Here is a 21003-nt window from a genome sequence, read left to right as displayed (position 1 = left end):
CTGTGGGCCAGGACAGCGATGTTTGAGAAACCTTAAAACTGGCTGTGTGGGTTCCACAGGGCCGTTACCCCCTCCCTCCTTTATACAGCACAGAGCCCGCTGCACAGGCCTGGAGCTGGCGGTCCCGAGTGTGGAACAGGTCCAGTGGGTCTGTGGGTGGAAGACAGGCTGGCCCTGCACAGGGGTGACTTGGGCGGGTGTCCCGGGCTGTCCGTGTGCTGAGCCCCTCTGGCCCTGCAGGCTGAAGGCCAAAGAGGAGGAGTGGCGGGAGGCCCAGCAGGGCTTCAACAAGATCTGGCGGGAGCAGTATGAGAAGGCGTACCTCAAGTCCCTGGACCACCAGGCCGTGAACTTCAAGCAGAATGACACCAAGGCCCTTCGCTCCAAGAGCTTGCTCAATGAGATTGAGAGTGTCTATGACGAGGTGAGGCCCTCCTCAGCCGGGGTCGGGGCAGGCTGCCCGGCCCAAGCTCTGGCTCTCCTGGCCTCGAGCAGATGGCCAGCTCTCTGTGCCTCCGTTGCCCTCGCTGGGCTGCGTAGGGGTGAGGATGGGTGTTTCTGTAGCACCCAGCATAGGGCTGGCCCAGGAGGCAGATTGAGGCCACCCTGCCATTGTCAGCAGAGAGGGGCGACTAGGGCCGACCGTGCTTCTGTGTGGCTCTGGACTCAGTGAGGGGAGCGGTTGGCGTGGGCTGGTGAACGGGAGCGAGTAGGTGGGAGGCTTGTGCCAGCACTGGGTGATGGCAGGACCATGGAAGGGCTGGTGGCAGGCGGGGAAAGGACAGAGGCAGGGAACGTTGCGGGGTGGTGACGGACCGGGTGTGCAGGGCTGAGGGGGCCGGGCCGGAGTGCAAGCAGTTGCAGGTCTTCCGGGGTCTAGCCAAGTGTCTGTGAATGAATGATGGTGGGCAGAGGCCCGTGGTCCTCCCTGAGCCTTCCTCACCCCCAAGGCAGCCTGGGTCAGCTGGACTCGAATAATCAGGGTGCTGCTCGCCTCGTTTCCCCCAGCCTCTGAGTGCTGCTGCAGGCCTTGGTAGTGGGAGTTGGGCCTCGTTTTGGTTCCAGAGCTCAGCTGGGCCCCCAGCCATTGTGATGCCCTCAGAGCCCCGTGGCCCTGGACCCCCTACTTGGAGTTCTCCCAGTGGGTCGCTTCCCGTCTAACAGCCGCCCTGTTTCCCCAGCACCAGGAGCAGCACTCGGAGGGCCGCAGCGCCCCCTCCAGCGAGCCGCACCTCATCTTCGTATACGAGGACCGGCAGATCCTGGAGGACGCGGCCGCCCTCATCAGCTACTACGTGAAGCGGCAGCCGGCCATCCAGAAGGAGGACCAGGGCACCATCCACCAGCTGGTGCACCAGTTCGTGCCCAGCCTCTTCTTCTCCCAGCAGCTGGACCTGGGCGCGTCCGAGGACTCCGCCGATGAGGGCCGGGGGAGCCCCCAGGGGCAGAGTGCAGACCCTGGTGACCGGAAGAAGCCAGCGCCCGGACCGCAGAGCAGCGCCCCGGAGGAGAAGGGGGCCTCGGGCGAGGCGCCGGCCACAGAGCAGCGGCCGCCGCAGCACAAGCCCCTGGACGACGTCTACAGCCTCTTCTTCGCCAACAACAACTGGTACTTCTTCCTGCGCCTCCATCAGACCCTGTGCTCCAGGCTTCTGAAGATCTACCGCCAGGCACAGAAGCAGCTCCTGGAGTACCGGACGGAGAAGGAAAGGGAGAAACTGCTCTGCGAGGGCCGCCGGGAGAAGGGCAACGACCCCGCCATGGAGCTGCGGCTGAAGCAGCCAAGTGAGCCCCTGGGCCCAGGGATGACACCATGGGGGCTTGCCTCTGAGATCTGGGAGGGGAGGCGGGCCAGCTGAGCAGCTGCCCCAGAGCCACGGGCCACCTGCAGTGGGAGGCGGTGACTCCAGATCCTTCCTGGTGGTGGCCGCGTGGGAGCCGGGCCCTCCGTGACCATGGTGCCGCCCCCTCAGGTGAGGTGGAGCTGGAGGAATACTACCCGGCCTTCCTGGACATGGTGCGGAGCCTGCTGGAGGGCAGCATCGACCCCACGCAGTACGAGGACACCCTGCGCGAGATGTTCACTATCCACGCCTACGTGGGCTTCACCATGGACAAGCTGGTGCAGAGCATCGCCCGGCAGGTGAGCAGGTGTGGGGCAGGCAAGCGGGCAGCACCTCCCTGCGAGTCCCTTTCCTTCACTCCTGTGCCTGCGGTTGATCCCGTGCTTGGCACCTTTCCTTTTTTTTCAATTAAGGTAGAATTCTTGTAAAGTAATACTCACCAGTTTTAAGTGAACGTTTCAGTGGAATTTAGCACATTTGCAGTGTTGTGCAACCATCATCTCTGACTAGTTCTAATTTCCATCTTCCCCCAAAGAAACCCTGTCTCCATTAGCAGTCACTCCCCATCCCTCCTCTCCCAGCCCTCTTCTGTCTCTCTGGATTTGCCTGTTCTGGGTATTTCACATAAACAGAATCACATACTATGTGGCCTTTTGTGTCTGGCTTCTTTCACTCAGCCTAACATTTCTAAGGTTCATCCACAATGTAGCGTGTGTCAGTATATCACCCATTTTTATGGTCAAATAACATTCCGTTGTGTGGAGGGACCACATTTTGTTCTTCCATTCATCCGTTGATGGACACTTGGGTTGTTTCCACCTTTTGGTGGTGGCGACCAGTGCTGCTGTGGATGTGCGTGTGCGAGGATATGTCTGAGCCCCTGTTGAAAAACCTTTCGTGAGGGTTGTTTGGCAACATGTAAAGAAACTGTGGCCCACTTTTCCTGGCGGGGGAATATCCGTGACGTGCATCAGCGTCACCCACAGCTGAATGTCAACAAGAGGAAATTGGTCATAAGTATATAAACAGCAAAGCCCCAGACGAGTCGGGTGTGGTCCCGGGACGTGGGTCCTGCTTGGTGACCACTCGAGTTGTTGTTCAACTTGACTTTCATTTCCTGGTTATCAAGTGAGGCTGTTCATCGTAAAGTGGAAAAGAAGCAGAGGAAGGAATAATGTCATTACTCTGCCACCCAGGTACAGTTACTAGAAACATTTTAAAAATGGCAATTCCTTCCAGTTTTACAAATTTCTCATTGAAGTAAAACACATACAGAAAAGTGCCGACTCCTCAGTGTGCAGCTCGGTGGGTCTTCACAGATGGACACCCCACCCGTGTCCCCTCCAGCCATCCCCCCACTCACGGGCACCCGCTGCTGATTTCTGACACTGGGGTAGAGTCCCTGGTCCTGAAGCTGCATAAACTCAGCGTCTGGCTACGTCCAGGCAGCGCGATTCTCTGAGATTCCTGTCTGTTGAGATGCCCGTTAGCTCCTTCATCGTCCACCTGGGAAGGATTCCAGGGACGAGCTCCCATTTGGGCCCTTGGAGCAGCGCTTTGCATCCCCTGTGGGCCGTATGTGTGCATGACCTCTGCTCCCCTGGGTGGGGTGCAGGCAGACACAGCCAGCCTTGGGGGGAAGCTTCCAGATTCCTGGCCCACTCTGGTCCTGCCCCGGGGGGCCGGGGGGGGGAGGGCTCTCTCATCTCTCCTGGACCGAGCGAGTCGGCTCCCAACAGGCCACAGCTCTCGGGAAGGCAGCCCCATCTGTAGCGCCGGGAGGATTGGACCATATATACTTTGACTCATGCCTTTTTTTAAAAACAAAACTCCTTCTCTCCACAAATGTCTCCTGTAAAACCTGTTTTAAAAGACAAAAGAAGCAATAAAAATGGAGCCGTTTAGTTGGAGCCATAGTGAGGGCAGGACCCCCACGTGTGGCTCACAGGGCCCCTCCACGCAACACCTGTAACCTGCAGCGTCGTATCCACACTCTTTACTTCCTTGTATTTATTTATTTTTTAAAGCAGCATTTCTTATTTTCAGTAACAGCAGCTAACGTTGATTGGGAATGTGCTGGATGTCAGGCACCATATGAGACCCATGTGTGTCCGCGCGTCGCTGTGCGCACTCAGCAGAGGGGCACACAGAGCGGAGCCTGCGGCCCTAAGTCTGCAGTAGCCTGTCTGGGCCACAGCTCACGCGCAGAGGGGCCGACTCATGCCGACCTCGGCCTTTTCCAATCCTTGTCTCATCCTAGGCCTAAAGGTTTTAAGTATGCTTATAGGTGTTAAAGGAATCACTTGTGTTTATGACTGAACGCTGGCGGAAGACGATCACTGCTTTTATGATTACCCTCCCCTTTTTGGCACACTTCCGTTTGCATCTTTTCTGTGCGTTTCTCACACCCAGGCAGGGTTTGCTGGTCTGCTCTGGTTGGCTCGGGTTTGCTCTTGTCTGGTTTGGTCTAGTTTGGTCTCGCTTTTGGTCTGGTCCGGTTTGCTAGTTTGCTCTGATTTAGTCTGGCCTGGTCTGCCCCAGTCTGGTCTGGTTTAGTCTGGTCTAGTTTGCTCTGGTCTGCATCTGGCATGGAGGTCGCCCTGCACAGCCCACTGGACGCTGGTCTTCACCCCCACCCCGTGGACTTTGTCACACCGTCTCTGGGTGAGGTAGGGGCTCCAGCAGGAGGTGGGAGTGGTGGCTGTGCCTCAGCCCTCGCCAGGCACCCACTGGCCCTCCCTCCCCGGCAGCTGCACCACCTCGTGAGCGACGATGTCTGTCTGAAGGTGGTGGAACTCTACCTGAACGAGAAGAAGCGGGGTGCTGCCGGCGGGAACCTGTCCTCCCGCTGTGTCCGCGCCGCCAGGGAGACCAGCTATCAGTGGAAGGCCGAGCGGTGCATGGCTGACGAGAACTGCTTTAAGGTGAGAGGCCAGCCACGCTCAGCCCCACACAAGGCTGGGGGGAGCACGGCGGGCACCCACGACAGGAGCCCAGTACCGTGTGCTGCTTTCGCTGGGCCTCTGGACGCAGGTCCTGGCCCCGGAGGGCACCACAGGGCCTGTGAGGTGGGAGCCCGGCACGTGGTCCCTCAAGGAAGGATGGGGCTTGGAGGCTGGTGAAGAGGGATCATTGATGACCTTTCGACCTCATCCTCTGCCGGCCTGGGCTGTTCTCGTGGCTTCAGGCTGTTTGTCCCCCTCCTTCCCCAGGTGATGTTCCTCCAGCGCAAAGGGCAGGTGATCATGACCATTGAGCTCCTGGACACCGAGGAAGCCCAGACAGAGGACCCACTAGAGGTGCAGGTGAGGACCGCAGCCCTGTGCTCTGTGCCTTGTACACACCGTGGGGGCCAGGGGCAGCCACAGGCAGCATCGTGGGGCTCCCACCGCGGGAGCCCATGCACATGCTGGCCGAGCACAGGCCGCAAAACGTCCACCAGAGAAGCCTCTGTGTAGGCTGAATGCTCTCCTTGGAAACGCATCAGGAGGTGGGAGTTGCGGGTGGCCTCTCAGGAGCCAGGGGTGTGTCCCAGGGCCGGAAGGCCGTGTGGGAGCCAGGTCGGCTTCCCCCGAAACCCCGGCTCCTGCCACCTGCTGCCGACACCGTGCCATCCGCCCATGGCCAGCCCAGTCACTCAGACCCCGCGGCATGTAGCCGCCGCGCTCCCTGTGCATGAAGCTCAGAGCTCTGGGTGCCCCCTGACCACCAGGAGAAAACCCACCTGGCCCACACGTTGAGGTGCACATTCCGCTTGGTGCCCGCACGCCAGGGAGCAGGGCCCAGAAGCCCAAGCCGCCTTCACAGAGCTGGGGCGCCACCCACCACAGCCTCGGGGGCTCCCTTCACAGCGCCCTTCGCTGGAAACACTCCAAAACAAGGGAAGGTAGGGGCCTGCACACCCGGTCCCTTCCAGAAGTTTCCAGCAAATGTGCTTTTGTTAAGCTTGAGTCTGGAGGAGCCTCGTGCTTTAACAGGGTGGTGAGCAGTTGAAGGATCCCTCGGACGCTGCAGGCCATGTCTGCCCTGGACCTGGTGACCGCTCCGGGCCCCCCCCTTTACTCAGCCACAACTCCTGCCGGTGCTCTCCCTCTTCCTACCTGCTGTCTGTGTCCTGATGTCTGTTCCTGCCCACCCATCCCCCAGAGCCCGCTCTCCTCCGTGTCAGGGGCCTCCTGTTCCACGTGAACTTATCACGTGATGGATACAGGAAAGTCGTTACACAGCAGGGATTTATCCACCTAAGCACGAAATGCCATAAATCATCTGAATAGTGGCCTGGGTGTGCGTGTCCCGCTCCAGCTGAGCCCTTTATCGGGAGCTGCAGTCTGCTGGTCTCTATCACAGTTCAGGGTCCTCGATAGCTGTTATCCTAGTGCTTCGGGAGGGGTGGGGACAAAGTCCCCGGGAGCCTCTGATGACCTGGGCTGCGTCTCCCTCTGTCCCCCAAGCACCTGGCTCGGTACGTGGAGCAGTACGTGGGGACCGAGGGTGCGTCCAGCTCGCCCACCGAGGGCTTCCTCCTGAAGCCTGTGTTCCTGCAGAGGTGAGAGGACTTTGGGCCCGGGGGCCTCTCCCACCATTGCCAGCACCCAGCGTGATGGGGTTTTATTAGTTTTCATGGGATCAAAGGGTTTGGGTGGTGGTTTTCATTGCTTCAGATTGCGTTTCTCCAACCCTGGGAAGTCAGGCATCTTCCCATTGTTGCTGGGCCACGAGGACCTTCTAGTCTGCAAATCCTCCTCGCCCCCAGGAACCTCAAGAAGTTCCGCAGGTGGCAGTGTGAGCAGGTGCGCGCGCTGCGGGGTGAGGCCAAGAGCTCCTGGAAGCGGCTGGTCGGGGTAGAGAGCGCCTGCAACGTGGACTGCCGCTTCAAACTCAGCACCCACAAGATGATGTTCATCGTGAACTCCGAGGACTACATGTACCGCCGTGGGACGCTCGGCCGGGCCAAGCAGGTGCCCCTCCCTGCCCACGTCCCGGGAACCTGAGGGCCAGCCCACAGCTGTCTGGGGTGCCTGGGCCATCCTGATTCTTCTCTCCCCCGCCCCCTGCAGGTGCAGCCCCTGGTCCTGCTGCGCCACCACCAGCACTTCGAGGAGTGGCACAGCCGCTGGCTGGAGGACAACGTGCCGGTGGAGGCAGCCAGCCTGGTGCAGGACTGGCTGATGGGCGAGGAGGACGAGGACATGGTGCCCTGCAAGACGCTCTGCGAGACGGCTCATGTGCACGGGCTGCCGGTGACCCGCTACCGAGTGCAGTACAACCGCCGCCCGGCCTCGCCCTGACGCTCCCACACGGGCACCACGACCCGCACTTAGTGCAGTTGCTTCCTCGGCCTGTGTGTCCATCGGGCGTTTTCATGAACAGTGTGAGGGGAGCAGAGCGTCCCCCAGCCTTGCTGCTATGGGCTGTGAGCTCCAGAGAAGGGCGGGTTGTGTCGGCTCTCGGCCCCACGCTGCCATCCCTCTTGGCTTCCCCGCTTCCTTTGGGCCCGTCCTGTGCCAGAAGTAAAGCACTCCCCGCACTTGCACTCTAGGGGCTCAGTCCCCACTGGAAGGGGGAGAAGCAGTGCACCGCTCAAGGCACAAGTGAGTGCGTTCACATGCCTGCTGGGCTACTCCCATCACACATGCCAAATCCCCAGGCTTGGGCACCGCTGGTCCTTTCCTGCGTATGGTGAAAGTGGGTGGAGAGCCGCGCGAGGGCTCACGTTCAGGAGGGGTCAGCGTTTGAGGGTCCCTGACGTCGGAGGAGTCGGGCCCAGGCGGACCTGCTTGAAAAGCATGTCCTTCCCAGGCTTCTAGAAACATTTCCCAAGCTGGGCAACAGCCTGCATCTGACAGTTCGGGCATCAGCTTGGCCCAGCGGGTGCCTGCCTGGGGTCCTCAGTCACTTCGAAAGTGAGAAGAGCCCTTTCAGCCAGACTGTTGGGATCCTGCTTTGACATCCAGACAGAGTGGGCAGGCGGCACCAGAACTGGCCAGAAGACCCTGCTCTGGAAAAAAAGAGACTCAAACCCCATGTTGATCCGACAGCTGGACTCTGGGCACGTGAGGGGAGGGGGCCTGGCCTGCCGCACCCGCTGAGCTCGAGTGGTCCCACCCTGGGAGGGCCCCGGGGTGCGGTTGTGTACCTAAGATGGACATTCTAGAAGTATATATATGCACACATATTTATTCCTTTATGCTCTCTTAGTGGTTGTAAGTTCTACAACGGCCAAGTCCCACGGCCTCTCTGGGGGTGACAGCCCTCTTCGTGGACTTCTGCACACCCACCCCAACGCCTCCATTCCGGCAGCCACCCCCCGGGGCGGGTATGGTGTGAGGGGCAAAAGCTTCTTCTGTGCCAAGAATGCCAAGCAGTTCGGGCTAGGAACCAGCTTTTTGAACTTCCTGCACCATGAGAAGCTCTGGCCGGGCCCCTGACACCATCAGCGAGTGGGCTCCACTGACCCGTGGGCCTGGAAGAACCCCCGTGCAGCTGCCTCTGCCAGCCGCAGCCCTTGCCTTCCTGCAGCTGAGCTGTGCCAAACACCCAAGGTTCCGGGAATTGCAGACGTGTTTCTAGAAGTTTACCTGTGGAACTCGAGGTTTGCAAAGCCTGTGACTCCAGGCCTGGGCGATTCCGAGGCCAACCTGTCCCACCTGGGTGTCTCCTCACCCGTTTTCTCACGTGTAATCCATGCACTTTGTACGCATCCTTGTTTTATAAGAAGGAAACTTATCAGAATTCCTGAACCAGACCCTCCCGGCAGCCGTCCTCCTCGGGAGCCCGCAGCCCCTCCTGTGCCTCTGCCTGGGCCTGGGGTGCGGGCCATACCCCACCAAGCCCCCCATCCTGCATGCTTCTAGGGAGCATCTCTTCTGTTTTTGAAGAATTTCTGTTCTGGGGCTTGTACTTCCTTTGCAGCTGTTTTGAATGTAGTTTTCCTTTTCTATTTATTTGCACATTAAAGCTAAAAATTAAATATTGATCTAAAGCTGTGAGGTTCAGTCAGTCATTTCCTGTGAGCAAATCTGGGGGTGACCTCTCACTGCCAGGGGAGTTGGCCTGACCGCAGGGAGTGTCTGCACAGGCGTGCCTGGGAGTTCTCAAACCCCATGTGGGGACCCCCCCCCCCCCCGTGGCTTCCCTGTGGCTGCGCAACAGGGTCCTGTTTCCCCCGGGGCATGGCCCCACCTCCAGGGTGTTTTCTAGAATACATAAGTCCCCTACATACAAGCAAGTTCTGTTCCGAGAGCGCATTCGCCAAGTCCAATTTGTTCCAACGAAGTTAGCCTAGGTACCCAACTAACACCATCGGCTATATGGTACTGTACTGTAATAGGTTTATAATACTTTTCACACAAATAATACATGAAAAACAAACACACACAAAAAAAAACATTTTTAGGGCTTCCCTGGTGGCGCAGTGGTTGAGAGTCCGCCTGCCGATGCAGGGGACACAGGTTCGTGCCCCGGTCCGGGAGGATCCCACATGCCGCGGAGCGGCTGGGCCCGTGAGCCATGGCCGCTGAGCCTGCGCTCCGCAACAGGAGAGGCCACAACAGTGAGAGGCCCGCGTACCACAAAAAAAAAATAAAACATTTTTAATCTTGCAGTAGAGTCCCTTGAAAGGACACTAGTACAGTACAACAGCTGGCATTCAGGGCTGGCGTCAAGTGAACAGGTGAGAAGGGTGACTGACTGGAGGAGGGAGAGGAGGTGGGAGATGGTAGAGCTGAAGGATCTTCAGCAACAGGAGACAGAGGGCAAGCTGCAGTTTCACTCACGCCTGACGCTGATGGAACCCACGTTCTCAACTTGAAGGTTCGTATGTAGGGGACTTGGGTGTGTTCATTCCCAGCTCAGTTTTCGTATTTGCTGGAAATGAGAAGTGTTTCCTTCCAGTGTTGCACATGCAAAACATAATTTGAAGACTGCAGCGTTTGCTGTGAGCTTTCTGTGCCTGCCCACCCGCTTCTGACACCAGGTCCAGAAGCCCACAGATGGCGGGGGATGCGGGGTCTCTCCCTCCTCCAGCCCTACAAAACCACCCTCCGTGCTCTCTGGTCCCCCCTCCCAGCTGCCCCCCTGCCCCCTCCTTTCCTCTCACCTCCTGTGTCTTCACCATCATTGGGTCCCCTGAACATCTCCAGGACCCCCTCCTACCAGCCCCACACCTGCCTCCAGGTAAGAGGGAGCCCTCAGCTCTGCTTAGGGTCCTCTTAGCTGCCCCTCACCCTGCGAAGCTTTTGCAGCACAACTGGCCGACCCCCTCCCCTCCCACTCAGTGCCCACTGCCAGGCCTCACCCATTGGGTCCCTGAGCTCAGTTGGCCCTGCCTTCTGCCCAGCCCACCCTGCCCACCTGGCAAGTCCTCTCCCAAGAGTTGTCCCCAACCTTCCCAAGGGGCCACAGCTGCCTCCCAGGGACCCCCCCCCCCCACGCCCCTGGCAGTGCGCAACTCCCCAGAGGGTCAGAGCTCCTGGGGAGTTTGTGACCGAGGCTTGGTGCTGCCCTAGATTTCTCCTGCCGCAAGCTCACATCCGGCCGTGTCCAGGGCCCGCTCTGTGCTCCTAGACTGGCTTTTGTTGGAAGCCCTGGGAGGGCAGGGCTGGGAGGCAGATGGCGGTTGCTGCAGCTCCCAGAAAGGACACCCGGTCCCAGGAGAGCAGACAAGAGGCGTCCCCAGGGACCTCTGTGGCGGGCAGAACTCCTGGCCCCAGGATTCCAGCCCTAGTGGACACCTTCCAGAAGAGTGCCTGCCCTCGAGTGGGCAGTGCCTGTGACTGGGATGAGGTTCCTGGACAAGAGACAGGAGGGAGGGTCTCCGCTGGCCTGAAAGACAGCAGCTCCATGTGGCAGAGGGGGCTCGGCAAATGTGGATGAGGATCTGGGCCCTGCGCCTACATAAAGCAGCCCTCATCCTAACGGCCCTGCAGCTCCCCTTCCAGCCTCCTTCAAGTGGTGCGGAGCTGCAGGACCAGGTGGGCTGCCCTCCCCCTCCCTAGCATGGTGGAGGGGGGCGGGGATTGCCTGTGGTGCTTGGGGCAGCAGTGGAGTTGGGGGGCTCAGGTAGAACATTTACTCTGTTCCTAATGAGGTGTTGGCCTTGCTGGGTCTTTGCAAAATAGAACTAGCGCGATGCACCTGATGTCCTGGCTGAGAATGAAGCTGATTGTCCTAAAAAGCAAGTTGACCTAAAATCAGTCTCAGGAGGTCCGTGGCGGGCGTGGGGGTGGGGGGTGGGGGGTAGAACTGGTAGCGGTGGGACTGGTAGGGATGCAATGTGCCCAGAAAGAGCCTGCAGGGATGGCGGGTGATGAGCATGCAATACCTCCAGCCCTGCCGGAGGCTCTCCAGAACCTTCTCCATGCAGCCCTGTGTGCGGGAGCTCCAGCCCACAGGACAGGTGAGCAGACTCAGATTTGGGGTTCCAGGGATGAAGCATAGGGCCTCTGTGGTTGAGAGGGCTGGACCTCAAACCTTGGTGCCCGGCAAGTCGGGGGTCACAGCACCCACCTCTCATTCTGGTCCGAGGGTTAATGTCCCTGGCCGCAGGCCGAGGCCCAGCCCGGGAATGAGGGGAGATCCGGGCACATTTGCAGGTACCCATCTGGCTTCAAAGTACAACATAAAGAAAACACAATTTCCACAAAGATGGCCATCCCGAGAAAAATTGTCTCGGAAGGACTTGAGGGGCTGAGTCATCAATGACTTCCATCTTCCAGTGGAGACGGTGAGGCAGGAAGGGGCAGCCAGGGAGGACAGGCTTGGGGGAGGGGCCTTGGAGGGTCTAGATGAGGCTGGAGGATGAGTCGTCCCAGGACTAGCCACTGGCTTAGGTCTGTTTGCCGTTTTTTTCACTTATCTATTTATTTTTATTTTTTTTGCAGTACGCGGGCCTCTCACTGTTGTGGCCTCTCCCGTCGCGGAGCACAGGCTCAGCGGCCATGGCTCACGGGCCCAGCCGCTCCGTGGCATGTGGGATCCTCCCGGACCGGGGCACGAACCCGTGTGCCCTGCATCGGCAGGCGGACTCTCAACCGCTGCGCCACCAGGGAAGCCCTTTCACTTATTTAAATTGTGATAAAACACACGTAACACAACTTACCACGCGACCATTTTAAGTGTACAGTTCAGTGACATAACGTACACCCACGTTGGGAATTCCCTGGTGGTCCAGTGGTTAGGACTCGGCGCTTTCACTGCCGACGGTGTGGGTTCGATCCCTGGTTGGGGAACTAGGATGGCGCAAAGCCTTGCAGCGCAGCCATGAGTAAATGAGTAAATAAATAAACAAAAAGTACATCCACGTGGTTGTATAACCGTGCCCACCATCCATCTCCAGACTCTGTTCATCTTCCCAAACCGAAACTCTATCTTCGACTAAACACTAACTCCCCATTCCCCACACCCCTAGCCCCTGGCAACCACCCTTCTGCTTCTTTCAGTCTCTGTGCACTTGGCCACTCTAGGGACTTCATACAAGTGGAATCATACAGTATTTGTCCTTTGGTGACTGGCTCATTTCACTCAGCCCAATGTCTTCAAGGTTCATCCATGTTGTAGCCTGTGTCAGAATTTCCTTCCTTTTAAAGCTACTGTTATGCCTTTTTTGAAACATGAGTTTTTATGGAAAGTGACGCACGGCACAGAAAATTCCAACAGCACAAAAAAAGCTCACAGAGAAGAGTAGGTGCCCATGTCCCTCCCCCCGAAGGCAGCTGCCCCCAGTGTCCCCCAGGAGGTATTCACGGGGCTTGTCATCCGATTGGAAACAGCGGCCCTGCACCTCCACGGCTGTTTCCGTGGCGGCAGGGGTGAGGGGGGTTGTTTATGGCCCCCCCGCCCCGCTGCCGGAAATTTCCCTGTACAGACGTCTTCCTGAGCGTTTCCCTGTACAGACTCGCCATAAATTCCTAGACACAGAATTCCTGAGTCAAACCACCCGCCTCACGCTCCAGTCCGCCCTATCCCTGGCAGGGAAGAGCTGCCGGGCCCAGCTTCCCCTGAGCAGGTTCCCTGCTCTCTCCTGGAGGGCAGCAGGGGGTCCCCATCCCCGTCTTCCTGTGCGCTGAGGGCGTCACCATCATCGCTGGTCACGTGTGCTGTGAGGCGTAGGTGTGGGATGACTTTGTCATTGGTGCTGGTGGAAACTGCTCAGAAATGAGGGAGAGGTTCCTGGCTGAGACCCCTGCCCTGACTGGAGCTCTCCAGGCCTATATCCCCACCGACCAACCCTGGGGCTGGGGGGCAGGGACCTCGGCATCTCGGCCTCTGGCTGCACTGACTCTGTCCAGGACTGCTCGGTCATTTCCTGGCTGGTTCCTATGTCCCCGAGTGTGTGGCTAGATTAGGGTTCGCCATACCAGGACACGGCTGCATCTGACCCCCTCTCCCACCCCTAGTTCATTTCTTCTTCCCTGACCCCCACTGCCCCCTTGGGGTCCATCTGCTCCCAGACATTGCCCCCACCACTGTAACCCAGCCCTGACCTCACAGAGACCGAGCACCCCCAGTGCAGGGCTCCCCCAGGGTAGGACGGTGTAGCTGCTCTGAGGTCTGGAGCGGGGATCGTATTCAGGACGGAGGAGTACCCTCCCCTCTGGGTGGGACGTGGAGAGGTCTGAGGGATGAGGACCCCAAGGGAAGGTGGTTCAGGGGGCTCTCTGGGCTGGCTGGGCCACCCCCTCTGGCTCAGGTATGGCTGTGGCCCCTGGTCACACCTGGGACCCCAGGCTGAACGTGGGGTCAGGACCAGAGCAGAAGCGGCTTTGAGAACTGGAAATGGGCACCCCCCCCAGAGGGGGCTGCAGCCACGCTCCCCTAAGACCCCCAGGACAGCGCATGCTCAGCATCGGGGGTTCTGGCTGAGAACCAAGACCTCCTCAACAGGCTCACAAGGCTTGCCCCTCTCTGCGCCTGCCGGGGGACCTGTGCTGGGGCGTGGGTGAGGCTGCATACGGCAGGGTAACCTCCACAGAGGGCCAGGGGCATCTGGGGTGGGGGGGGTCCGCTCACCTGCCCTGGCCTCTGATTTGGGGCCCTGCCTGCCAGAGCCGGGGGTGGGGTTTGGGAGGAGGGGGCTTCAGGAAGGGCCAAGCGTTCCTGATGGAGGGAGGGGAGCGTGGCACAGAGGGCTGGGCTGTCATGAGGATGGGGCCGAGATGTGATCGGCCAGCAAGAAGTGGCCACTTGGCCTACAGAGGCTTCCTAGGCTGGACGGGGGCTGCAGCCTGGCACCTCCTCTCCCATCTTACTGGCCCAGCACCTAGACCCCAAGTAACTCCAGCTGCCAGGCCTCCTCAGGCCAGGCTTTGGGCCTCCCACGGGCTCATGGGGGCAGGGACCGGTTTATCTCACCAGACCTTGTCCCCTCCTCCGCCGGCACTCAGGAAGCTGGGGGCGGGGGTAGAGGGGTCCGGCCAGGCAGGAAGCCTGAGGTCAGCCGGCCACAGCCCAGAGTAGCCGGCACCCAGCACCAGCAACATGTGGGCTCTCCTGATGCTGTGGCCCCTAGCACTGGGGTTCAGCCTAGATGACACTCAGACCCCCATTATCTACGACGATGATGGGGGTAGCACGGAGAGAGGTGATGGTGAGTGACCTCGGGCCCTGCCTTGGGACTGGGAGGGTGCCCAGAGCCGGTGAAGGGGAGACAGGGAACGGGGGTGGGGCATCTCCAGCCCAACCCTGAGTCCCCAGGGCTGGGGGTTTCCGTGTCCAGCTCTGTCCCACCAGCCCAGGGGCTCCTGAGAGCTGGGGGCTAGATCTAAAGTTTCTCAGGGGCCTCGCCATCCAGCTGGGGAACCAGGTGAGGGGCTAGGGGTGGGGGGGGGTGACTCCTGGCCTCTCAGCGCTTCTATCCCCTTTCCCTCCGGGCCTCTCTCCCTCAGATAGCACACCGTGGCCCCACCTGCGCAGCTTCCCTGGCCAGCCCTGTGCCAATGACAGCAACACTCTGGAGGTCCCGGGCAGCTCTCGGGCACTGCTGCTAGGCTGGGTGCCCACGAGACTGGTGCCCGCGCTCTACGGGCTGGCCCTGGCAGTGGGGCTGCCCGCCAATGGCCTGGCGCTGTGGGTGCTGGCCACACGGGTGCCACAACTACCGTCCACGGTGCTGCTGATGAACTTGGCAGCGGCTGACCTGCTGCTGGCCCTGGCGCTGCCGCCACGCATCACCTACCACCTGCGGGGCCAGCGCTGGCCCTTCGGCGAGGCCGCCTGCCGCCTGGACACGGCCGCGCTCTATGGTCACATGTACGGCTCCGTGCTGCTACTGGCCGCCATCAGCCTGGACCGCTACCTGGCCGTGGTGCACCCGCTGCGGGCCCGCACCCTGCGAGGCCAGCGCCTGGCCATCGGGCTCTGTGTCACAGCCTGGCTGGTGGCAGCCGCCCTGGCGCTGCCCCTGGCGCTGCAGCAGCAGACCTTCCGGCTGTCGCGTTCGGACCACGTGCTCTGCCACGACGTGCTGCCCGTCGGTGCCCAGGCCTCCTACTGGCGGCCCGCCTTCATCTGCCTGGCAGTGCTTGGCTGCTTCCTGCCGCTGCTGGCCATGCTGTTGAGTTACGGGGCCACCCTGCACACGCTGGCGGCTGGCGGCCGGCGTTACAGCCACGCGCTGAGGCTGACCGCACTGGTGCTGACCTCGGCCGTGGCCCTCTTTGCGCCCAGCAACGTGCTGCTGCTCCTGCACTACTCAAACCCGGACCCTGATGCCTGGGGGGACCTGTACGCCGCCTACCTGCCCAGCCTGGCGCTCAGCACCCTCAACAGCTGTGTAGACCCCTTCATCTACTACTATGTGTCGGCCGAGTTCAGGAGCAAGGTGCAGGAAGTGATGCTTCGCCGGGCGCCTGGTACTGCAACAGCTTCCAGGGAGGGGTGCAGCCCGGCGACCTGCACCCGGTCCTCCTCGTTTGTGTGACAGCCCCTCCACAGGCCGGACAAACAGGAAGGGGTTGCACTGGGTTGAATAGGGTCCCCTCCCCATTCGTGTCCACCGAGAACCTCCAAAAGTGAGCTTATTTGGAAATAAGGTCATTGCAGGTGTAATTAGTTAGGATGAGGTCACACTAGAGTAGGGCAGGCCCAAAATCCGATGTGACTGGTGTCCTTATAAGAAGAGGACACAGAGACACACAGGGAAGGCCATGTGACCACGGAGGCAGAGATGGGGTGATATGGCCACAAGCCAAGGGATGCCACAGACTGCTGGCAGCCACCAGAAGAAGCCAGGAGACCAGCCTGGGACAGACGCTCCCTCAGAGCCCCCAGAAGGAGCCAACCCTGCCCACCTTTATCTCAGACTTATGACCTCCAGAACTGTCAGAGAATAAATTTCTGTTGTTTTAAGCCACCTGGTATGTGGTACTTGGCTACAGCAGCCCCAGGAAACTAAGGCGAGCATTAAATGCAGGATCCCAGGCCCAGCCAGCTCGCCTGTGTCCGTGTCCAAGGTGTGGACAAGGCGAAGCTGATGCTGCCTTGGACCTGCAGCAGGACCCCACCCAGAAGGAGGCTCGGGCGCCCTCCCCGCTTGTGGCCAAGGCGGCTGGGAGCTCCGTTGGCGGTCCTCGTTCCCAGGATGGGCCTTAGTGTTCTGGGGCATCTCCTGAGCACTGGAGACCTCTACTCTGCTCCCCAAAGCCTGGTGCAACCCATCACTGGGAGCCACAGGGCTCAGCCTCCTACTGTCACCCTGGCTGCAAGACGTCACCTCCTCCTGCTTTCCCTTGGTCTGATCCCTCTTCTCAGGTAACTCCCCCATGGACTGGGTGGGTGGAGCAATGCAAGGATTTACAGTGTACACCCAGGGTCAGGGGGGCCGCAGCTTTGCAGAACCCACCCCCAGCCAGCTGAAGGCTGCTCTGAATCAAGTCAGGGGGCACCACATGGGGAAGGGCAGCCATACCCCAGACACACATACACACACACCCTGCCGTTCCCCACCCCAGAAGGCAACACAGGGCACAGTGTCAGGAGCCACCGAGGCATCAACTGTGGGAGTACACAAGCCCTCTCCAGAGGCAGAGGGGAATGGGTGCCATTCCTGGGCTCCCCATCAAGTTCACATGTCTCTGGTCTGGGGAAGAGTGAGCCGGAAGCCCCAGGATGGACACACACACACACAGGCGCGCGCACACACGCTCTCCCACGTAAAAGTGAACCTGGGGCTGTGTGAATAAAGTCAATGAAGAATATCATGTCAATAGCCTGGTGTGATGATGTGCTAGAGTCTTCCAAGATGTTACCACTGGGGGAGGCTGGGTAAAGGGTAGCCAGGACCTCACTGTATTGGTCTGATTTCTTACAAGTGCATGGGAATCTATGATTACCCTGGGATGCAAGTGTTCCAAAGCCTCACCCTGCTCTGAAAGGCTGGGCTGTAGATGAAGGAATGGAGGTGAGGGGCCGGAAGGGAGCTGGGCTCCAGCGCTTAGAGCTGCCTCTCAGCCTCCCCTGCCCGCAGGAGGCCCAAGTCTGTCACGGACTCTATGGAAATGAGCTTTTATTACACCAGCAGCCTCTATGGCAAGTGGCAACAGGGCCTCGGCAAGGGCGCTGTAACCTTGCAGGATGGCAGGGGTCAGGGGCGTGGAAAGTGGCCGGTGCTGCACGACGGGGACCCACAGGCTGGGCAGCCCCATCAGGGTCTCCGTGCTGTCCAGAGATGAGCAGTGTTGGCTGAAATAAATTACCACCGTGGAGGCGGAAGACAGGAGAATGCAGGAGGGGGCACGGAGAGCCGGGAGGCAGGTCTGAGCACACGGCTTCGGTAGGTCCAGAGCTGGGACACCCTCCCAGGCTGCTAGGAGGGGGACAATCTTCCAGGCGGGGCATTGGAAGATCAGGGGTTCAGAGGTCGAGGTCAGGAAGTGGGCAGATAAAGGTGCATCTGTCTGGAGCCCAGGACTTTCTCTGCAGAGAAAGTGGTGGTGCTGTCGAGGCTAAACATTCAGGGACCCCTGGGTTGAGGCAGGGGTGCAGGGACTGTGACAGTTCTGGGACAATTTGGGGTTTGGGTCCGGGGTTTCAGCAGCCCAGGTAGTCATTATGCAGAAAAGCAGCCTGTTTCGTTTCTAAGTTGCTGACGCTACGTCCCTGATTTGGCCAGAGTCATGCCCCCTCAGAAACAGGTCTTTGGCTATGAGTCCTTCCCAGAAATGTCCCTCCTCCGGGGAGCAGAACTGTAGGAGTCAGGCTGTGGGAGCTGCTCTGGCCACCCAGCCCAAGGCTGTAGGGTGGGGTGACTGGTGCTCCAGCTGCAGCTGGCAGGGAGGGGGGCGCCTCCAGCCACCTCGCTGACCATCCTTCCTGTTGAGGTGGGGACTGGGCCCCCAGGAGGCCCACCATCGTCTCTGATGGTCTGTTTATCGGGTTCGTTTGGAAGCAGGGGTCACCCGGGCAGGGTCCAGCAGCCCCCCAGACAGTCAAGTCTCCTGTCAGTGACCCTCTTCCGGTGGGGCGAAATCACAGCCAGATCACGTCTTCCTGCTCGGAGCTTTAGGAAGAGAAGCCACTCTGACTGATGGGGAGAGAAGCCGAAAAATGCCTGTGGGCTGCCAGGCCTGGCGGGGGCGGGACTGCGGACCACTCCCTAAACCCGCCTCCAAGTGGCTCGGCCTGGCTGCCTCCGCCCACTGAGACATGAGCGCCCCACCTGGAGCCGGGGTTGGGGGGACATGGTCCAGCAGGGCCCCTCAGGACCCCGCCCATCCCCACCAGGCCACAGTGATGGGATGGGGCCTTCACTTCTGGTAAGAATGAGCGCAGCATGCAAGGGACCACTGATCAAACAGAAGACTTATCTGTGGAACTCAATCAGCTGTGAAAAGGGAGGAACTATTGATACAACACCATGGATGGACAGCAAGGGAACTCTGCTGAGTGAGAAAAAGCCAATCTCAAAAGGTTACATACCCCACAATTCTGTTTACAAAGCATCCCTGAAATGGCAAAAGTATAGAGCAGGAGAACAAATGAATGGTTGGGGGGGGGGGGGGGGGAAATCGGGGGGGGGGTGGCTAAAAACCTGCAGCTAAAGGGATCCTTGAGGTGATGGGCTGTCCTGTATCTTGACTGTGGTCATGATTACACAAATCTACACGTGGGGGAAAATTGCAGACTCGACTGCAAATGAGTGCATGTAAAAGTGGTGAAATAGGAGTAAGACGGGTAGATTGCATTGATGTCAATTTCCTGGTGTTACACTGTAACTTGAGTTCTGGGAGATGTTACCACGGGGGGGGGGGGGGGACTGGATGAAGGGCACCTAAGATCTCTCTATTATTTCTTCCAACTGCGTGTGAACCTATGGTACCTCAAATTTAGAAGTTTAATAAAAATCTTCCCCTGCAAAAGGAAAATAAAAGCAGACCTCTCTCAGAAGACACTGGACAGGGTGGGCAACACTTGGGCGACTTTAAAGTTATACATATGATAATTATTAGCATGAGAGGTGGGAGGGGACAACACATGGACAGAAATGGCTTCAAAGTTGCTACATTTTGCTGAAGGTGGTTACAATACTCCCACCAAGTAGACTGTGAAAAATTTAAAGATGATAGTCTTATCCCCAGAGTTACCGCTAAAAAAATAATGCTAAAACAACAATAACTGAATCAAAATGCAATTCTAAAAGATATTCAAAAGAGGGCATGGAAGGAGAAACACAGGGGGGCAAAACAAAATTAGTGCAACAGTAACCCTAAACCCAGCCCTATCAATAATTATATTATATGCATGTGAACTAAACCCAGTGCCTGGTGCAAGATGACGCACCCCTAAATCTCTGGGACTTTGGTTGGTGCTGATGGAAAAACTTTCCTACTGGGTTTGCTGAGTGGGGATGTAAACCAGCCTTTGCCACCAGCATGGGGTGGAGAGACCCTTGCCACCCAGGAAGGCAGGGCTCTGAGGCCCGCCAGTGCAGCCAGCCTCCAGGACCTGGCACTTACCTGAGCAGATAGATCAACCTGCTGTTTAAACCTCTTGAGTTGAGTTTGTTCAACCCAAAAGATTTGCCTCGTCCAGGAAGTCTGCCCAGCAGCCCCTTCCCAGCCTCACCCCACAGGGCTCTCTGGTCTCCTGACCATTTCCTCCATCCTTCCTTTAGGGGAGACAAAGATTCTCTACCTAACCAAACTCCACCCGGGCTCCTCTGAGCTCTTTTTCACTTCGGTCTCAAATTCTAGGCTTCCATGTTCATCTCAGCACTGCCCAACTGTAGCAAGAATCTGCTAATATGTCAGTTTAGCCAGAAACCCCCCTCCACCGTACTGATCACCCTTGATATCTGATTGGGTTCCTCGTCCTCCACCATCCACCCCCTGCCCCCTGTGATGTCTCATCACCCTGGCCTGCCTTCAGCAACAATCAGGTGCAGTCGGCTTAGCTAGAATATCCCCCCTTCACCCCTGACGTTTCCTCCTAGTAACTTTCCATCCACTGACTGCCGCCCCCCACTCCTTGGCTATAAATTCCCACTTTTTCTTCTTTTATTATTAGGAGTTGGTTACAATCTCTATCCCCACTGCAAGACTCCATAGTGCTCCCCCTTGAAAAATATATTCCTTGCGTCATGAATAATTTCTTCTTTAACAGGGGTCCCAGGCCCAGTGGGTCTCAGGGACAGGTCTGTCCTGGGGTCCAGTCCTTGGGAGGGTTCGCTAAGCTCACCCTACACATACAGGCTGCTCTTCTATGTGTGCTGGGTGGATGGGGGTCAAGGGAGAACAGATCCCCCACCTCATCCCCTGAAACCCTACAGCAGGCTGACCCCTCCGTCAGTCACTCCCACTCCCTGCCAGGTTCCAGGGCCAGTGGAGGGAGGTTGGGGGCAGGCCCAGCTCTCACCTGTCCTCTGCTTCCCCGTCCAAGTCCACCACCTCATGGCCGGCTGCCACGTGCCCCGCGTCCAGGGGATCCAGGTCATAGTCGTAGCTGTACAAAGCAGAGGCTGGTGTCGGCTGCTCTGGAAGGAAGGAGGACTGAGTCGGTAGGGAAGGCACTGGAGGGAGAGGATCTGGATGACCAACAGCCCAGGGGGCCTGAGGGGAGGAGATCTGTGGCCCAGAGCAACAGATAGGAGGTGAGGTCACAAGGTGGGGAAGCGGACACAGAAATCAGAGATGAGGAGACGCAGGAAAGCACAAAGTTGGGGTGG

General features: G+C 58.8%; 3 protein-coding genes across 10 annotated transcripts in view; 2 read left to right on the top strand and 1 right to left on the bottom strand.

The window, feature by feature from the left end:
* SIN3B (SIN3 transcription regulator family member B) overlaps positions 1 to 8589 on the top strand; it is a 37212-nt gene extending 28623 nt beyond the window's left edge. For 2 of the 3 annotated variants that reach the window (XM_029217287.1, XM_029217289.1), the window contains 8 exons: positions 241 to 424; positions 1182 to 1785; positions 1974 to 2143; positions 4595 to 4768; positions 5057 to 5149; positions 6296 to 6390; positions 6598 to 6802; positions 6902 to 8589. In XM_029217287.1, the coding sequence (XP_029073120.1) occupies positions 241 to 424; positions 1182 to 1785; positions 1974 to 2143; positions 4595 to 4768; positions 5057 to 5149; positions 6296 to 6390; positions 6598 to 6802; positions 6902 to 7132 (1756 nt within the window). In that variant the 3' untranslated portion in view covers positions 7133 to 8589. The remainder of the gene's footprint in view (positions 1 to 240; positions 425 to 1181; positions 1786 to 1973; positions 2144 to 4594; positions 4769 to 5056; positions 5150 to 6295; positions 6391 to 6597; positions 6803 to 6901) is intronic. The other variant, XM_029217288.1, reaches the window with a different exon arrangement.
* A 902-nt stretch (positions 8590 to 9491) lies between these two features.
* CPAMD8 (C3 and PZP like alpha-2-macroglobulin domain containing 8) overlaps positions 9492 to 21003 on the bottom strand; it is a 105941-nt gene continuing 94429 nt past the window's right edge. The window contains exons 41-42 of one of the 6 annotated variants that reach the window (XM_029218525.1): positions 20694 to 20811; positions 9492 to 9710 (exon numbers count right to left, since the gene is read on the bottom strand). In XM_029218525.1, the coding sequence (XP_029074358.1) occupies positions 9695 to 9710; positions 20694 to 20811 (134 nt within the window). In that variant the 3' untranslated portion in view covers positions 9492 to 9694. Of the gene's footprint in view, positions 9711 to 17220; positions 18364 to 19868; positions 20812 to 21003 lie in introns of those variants that run through there. The other 5 variants (XR_003792810.1, XM_029218526.1, XM_029218524.1 and 2 more) reach the window with 5 other exon arrangements.
* F2RL3 (F2R like thrombin or trypsin receptor 3) lies at positions 14294 to 16187 on the top strand. The gene is made up of 2 exons (XM_029218531.1): positions 14294 to 14430; positions 14729 to 16187. Exons 1-2 carry the CDS (start codon positions 14322 to 14324, stop codon positions 15760 to 15762), a joined length of 1143 nt encoding a protein of 380 aa, XP_029074364.1. The 5' UTR covers positions 14294 to 14321; the 3' UTR covers positions 15763 to 16187.

Source organism: Monodon monoceros, unplaced genomic scaffold (assembly GCF_005190385.1).
Source record: "Monodon monoceros isolate NGI ecotype Baffin Bay Population unplaced genomic scaffold, NGI_Narwhal_1 Super_Scaffold_12, whole genome shotgun sequence".
NCBI lineage: Eukaryota > Metazoa > Chordata > Mammalia > Artiodactyla > Monodontidae > Monodon > Monodon monoceros.
The sequence above is the reverse complement of the archived record's forward strand: the minus strand, read 5'-3'. Positions and strand labels throughout refer to the sequence as shown.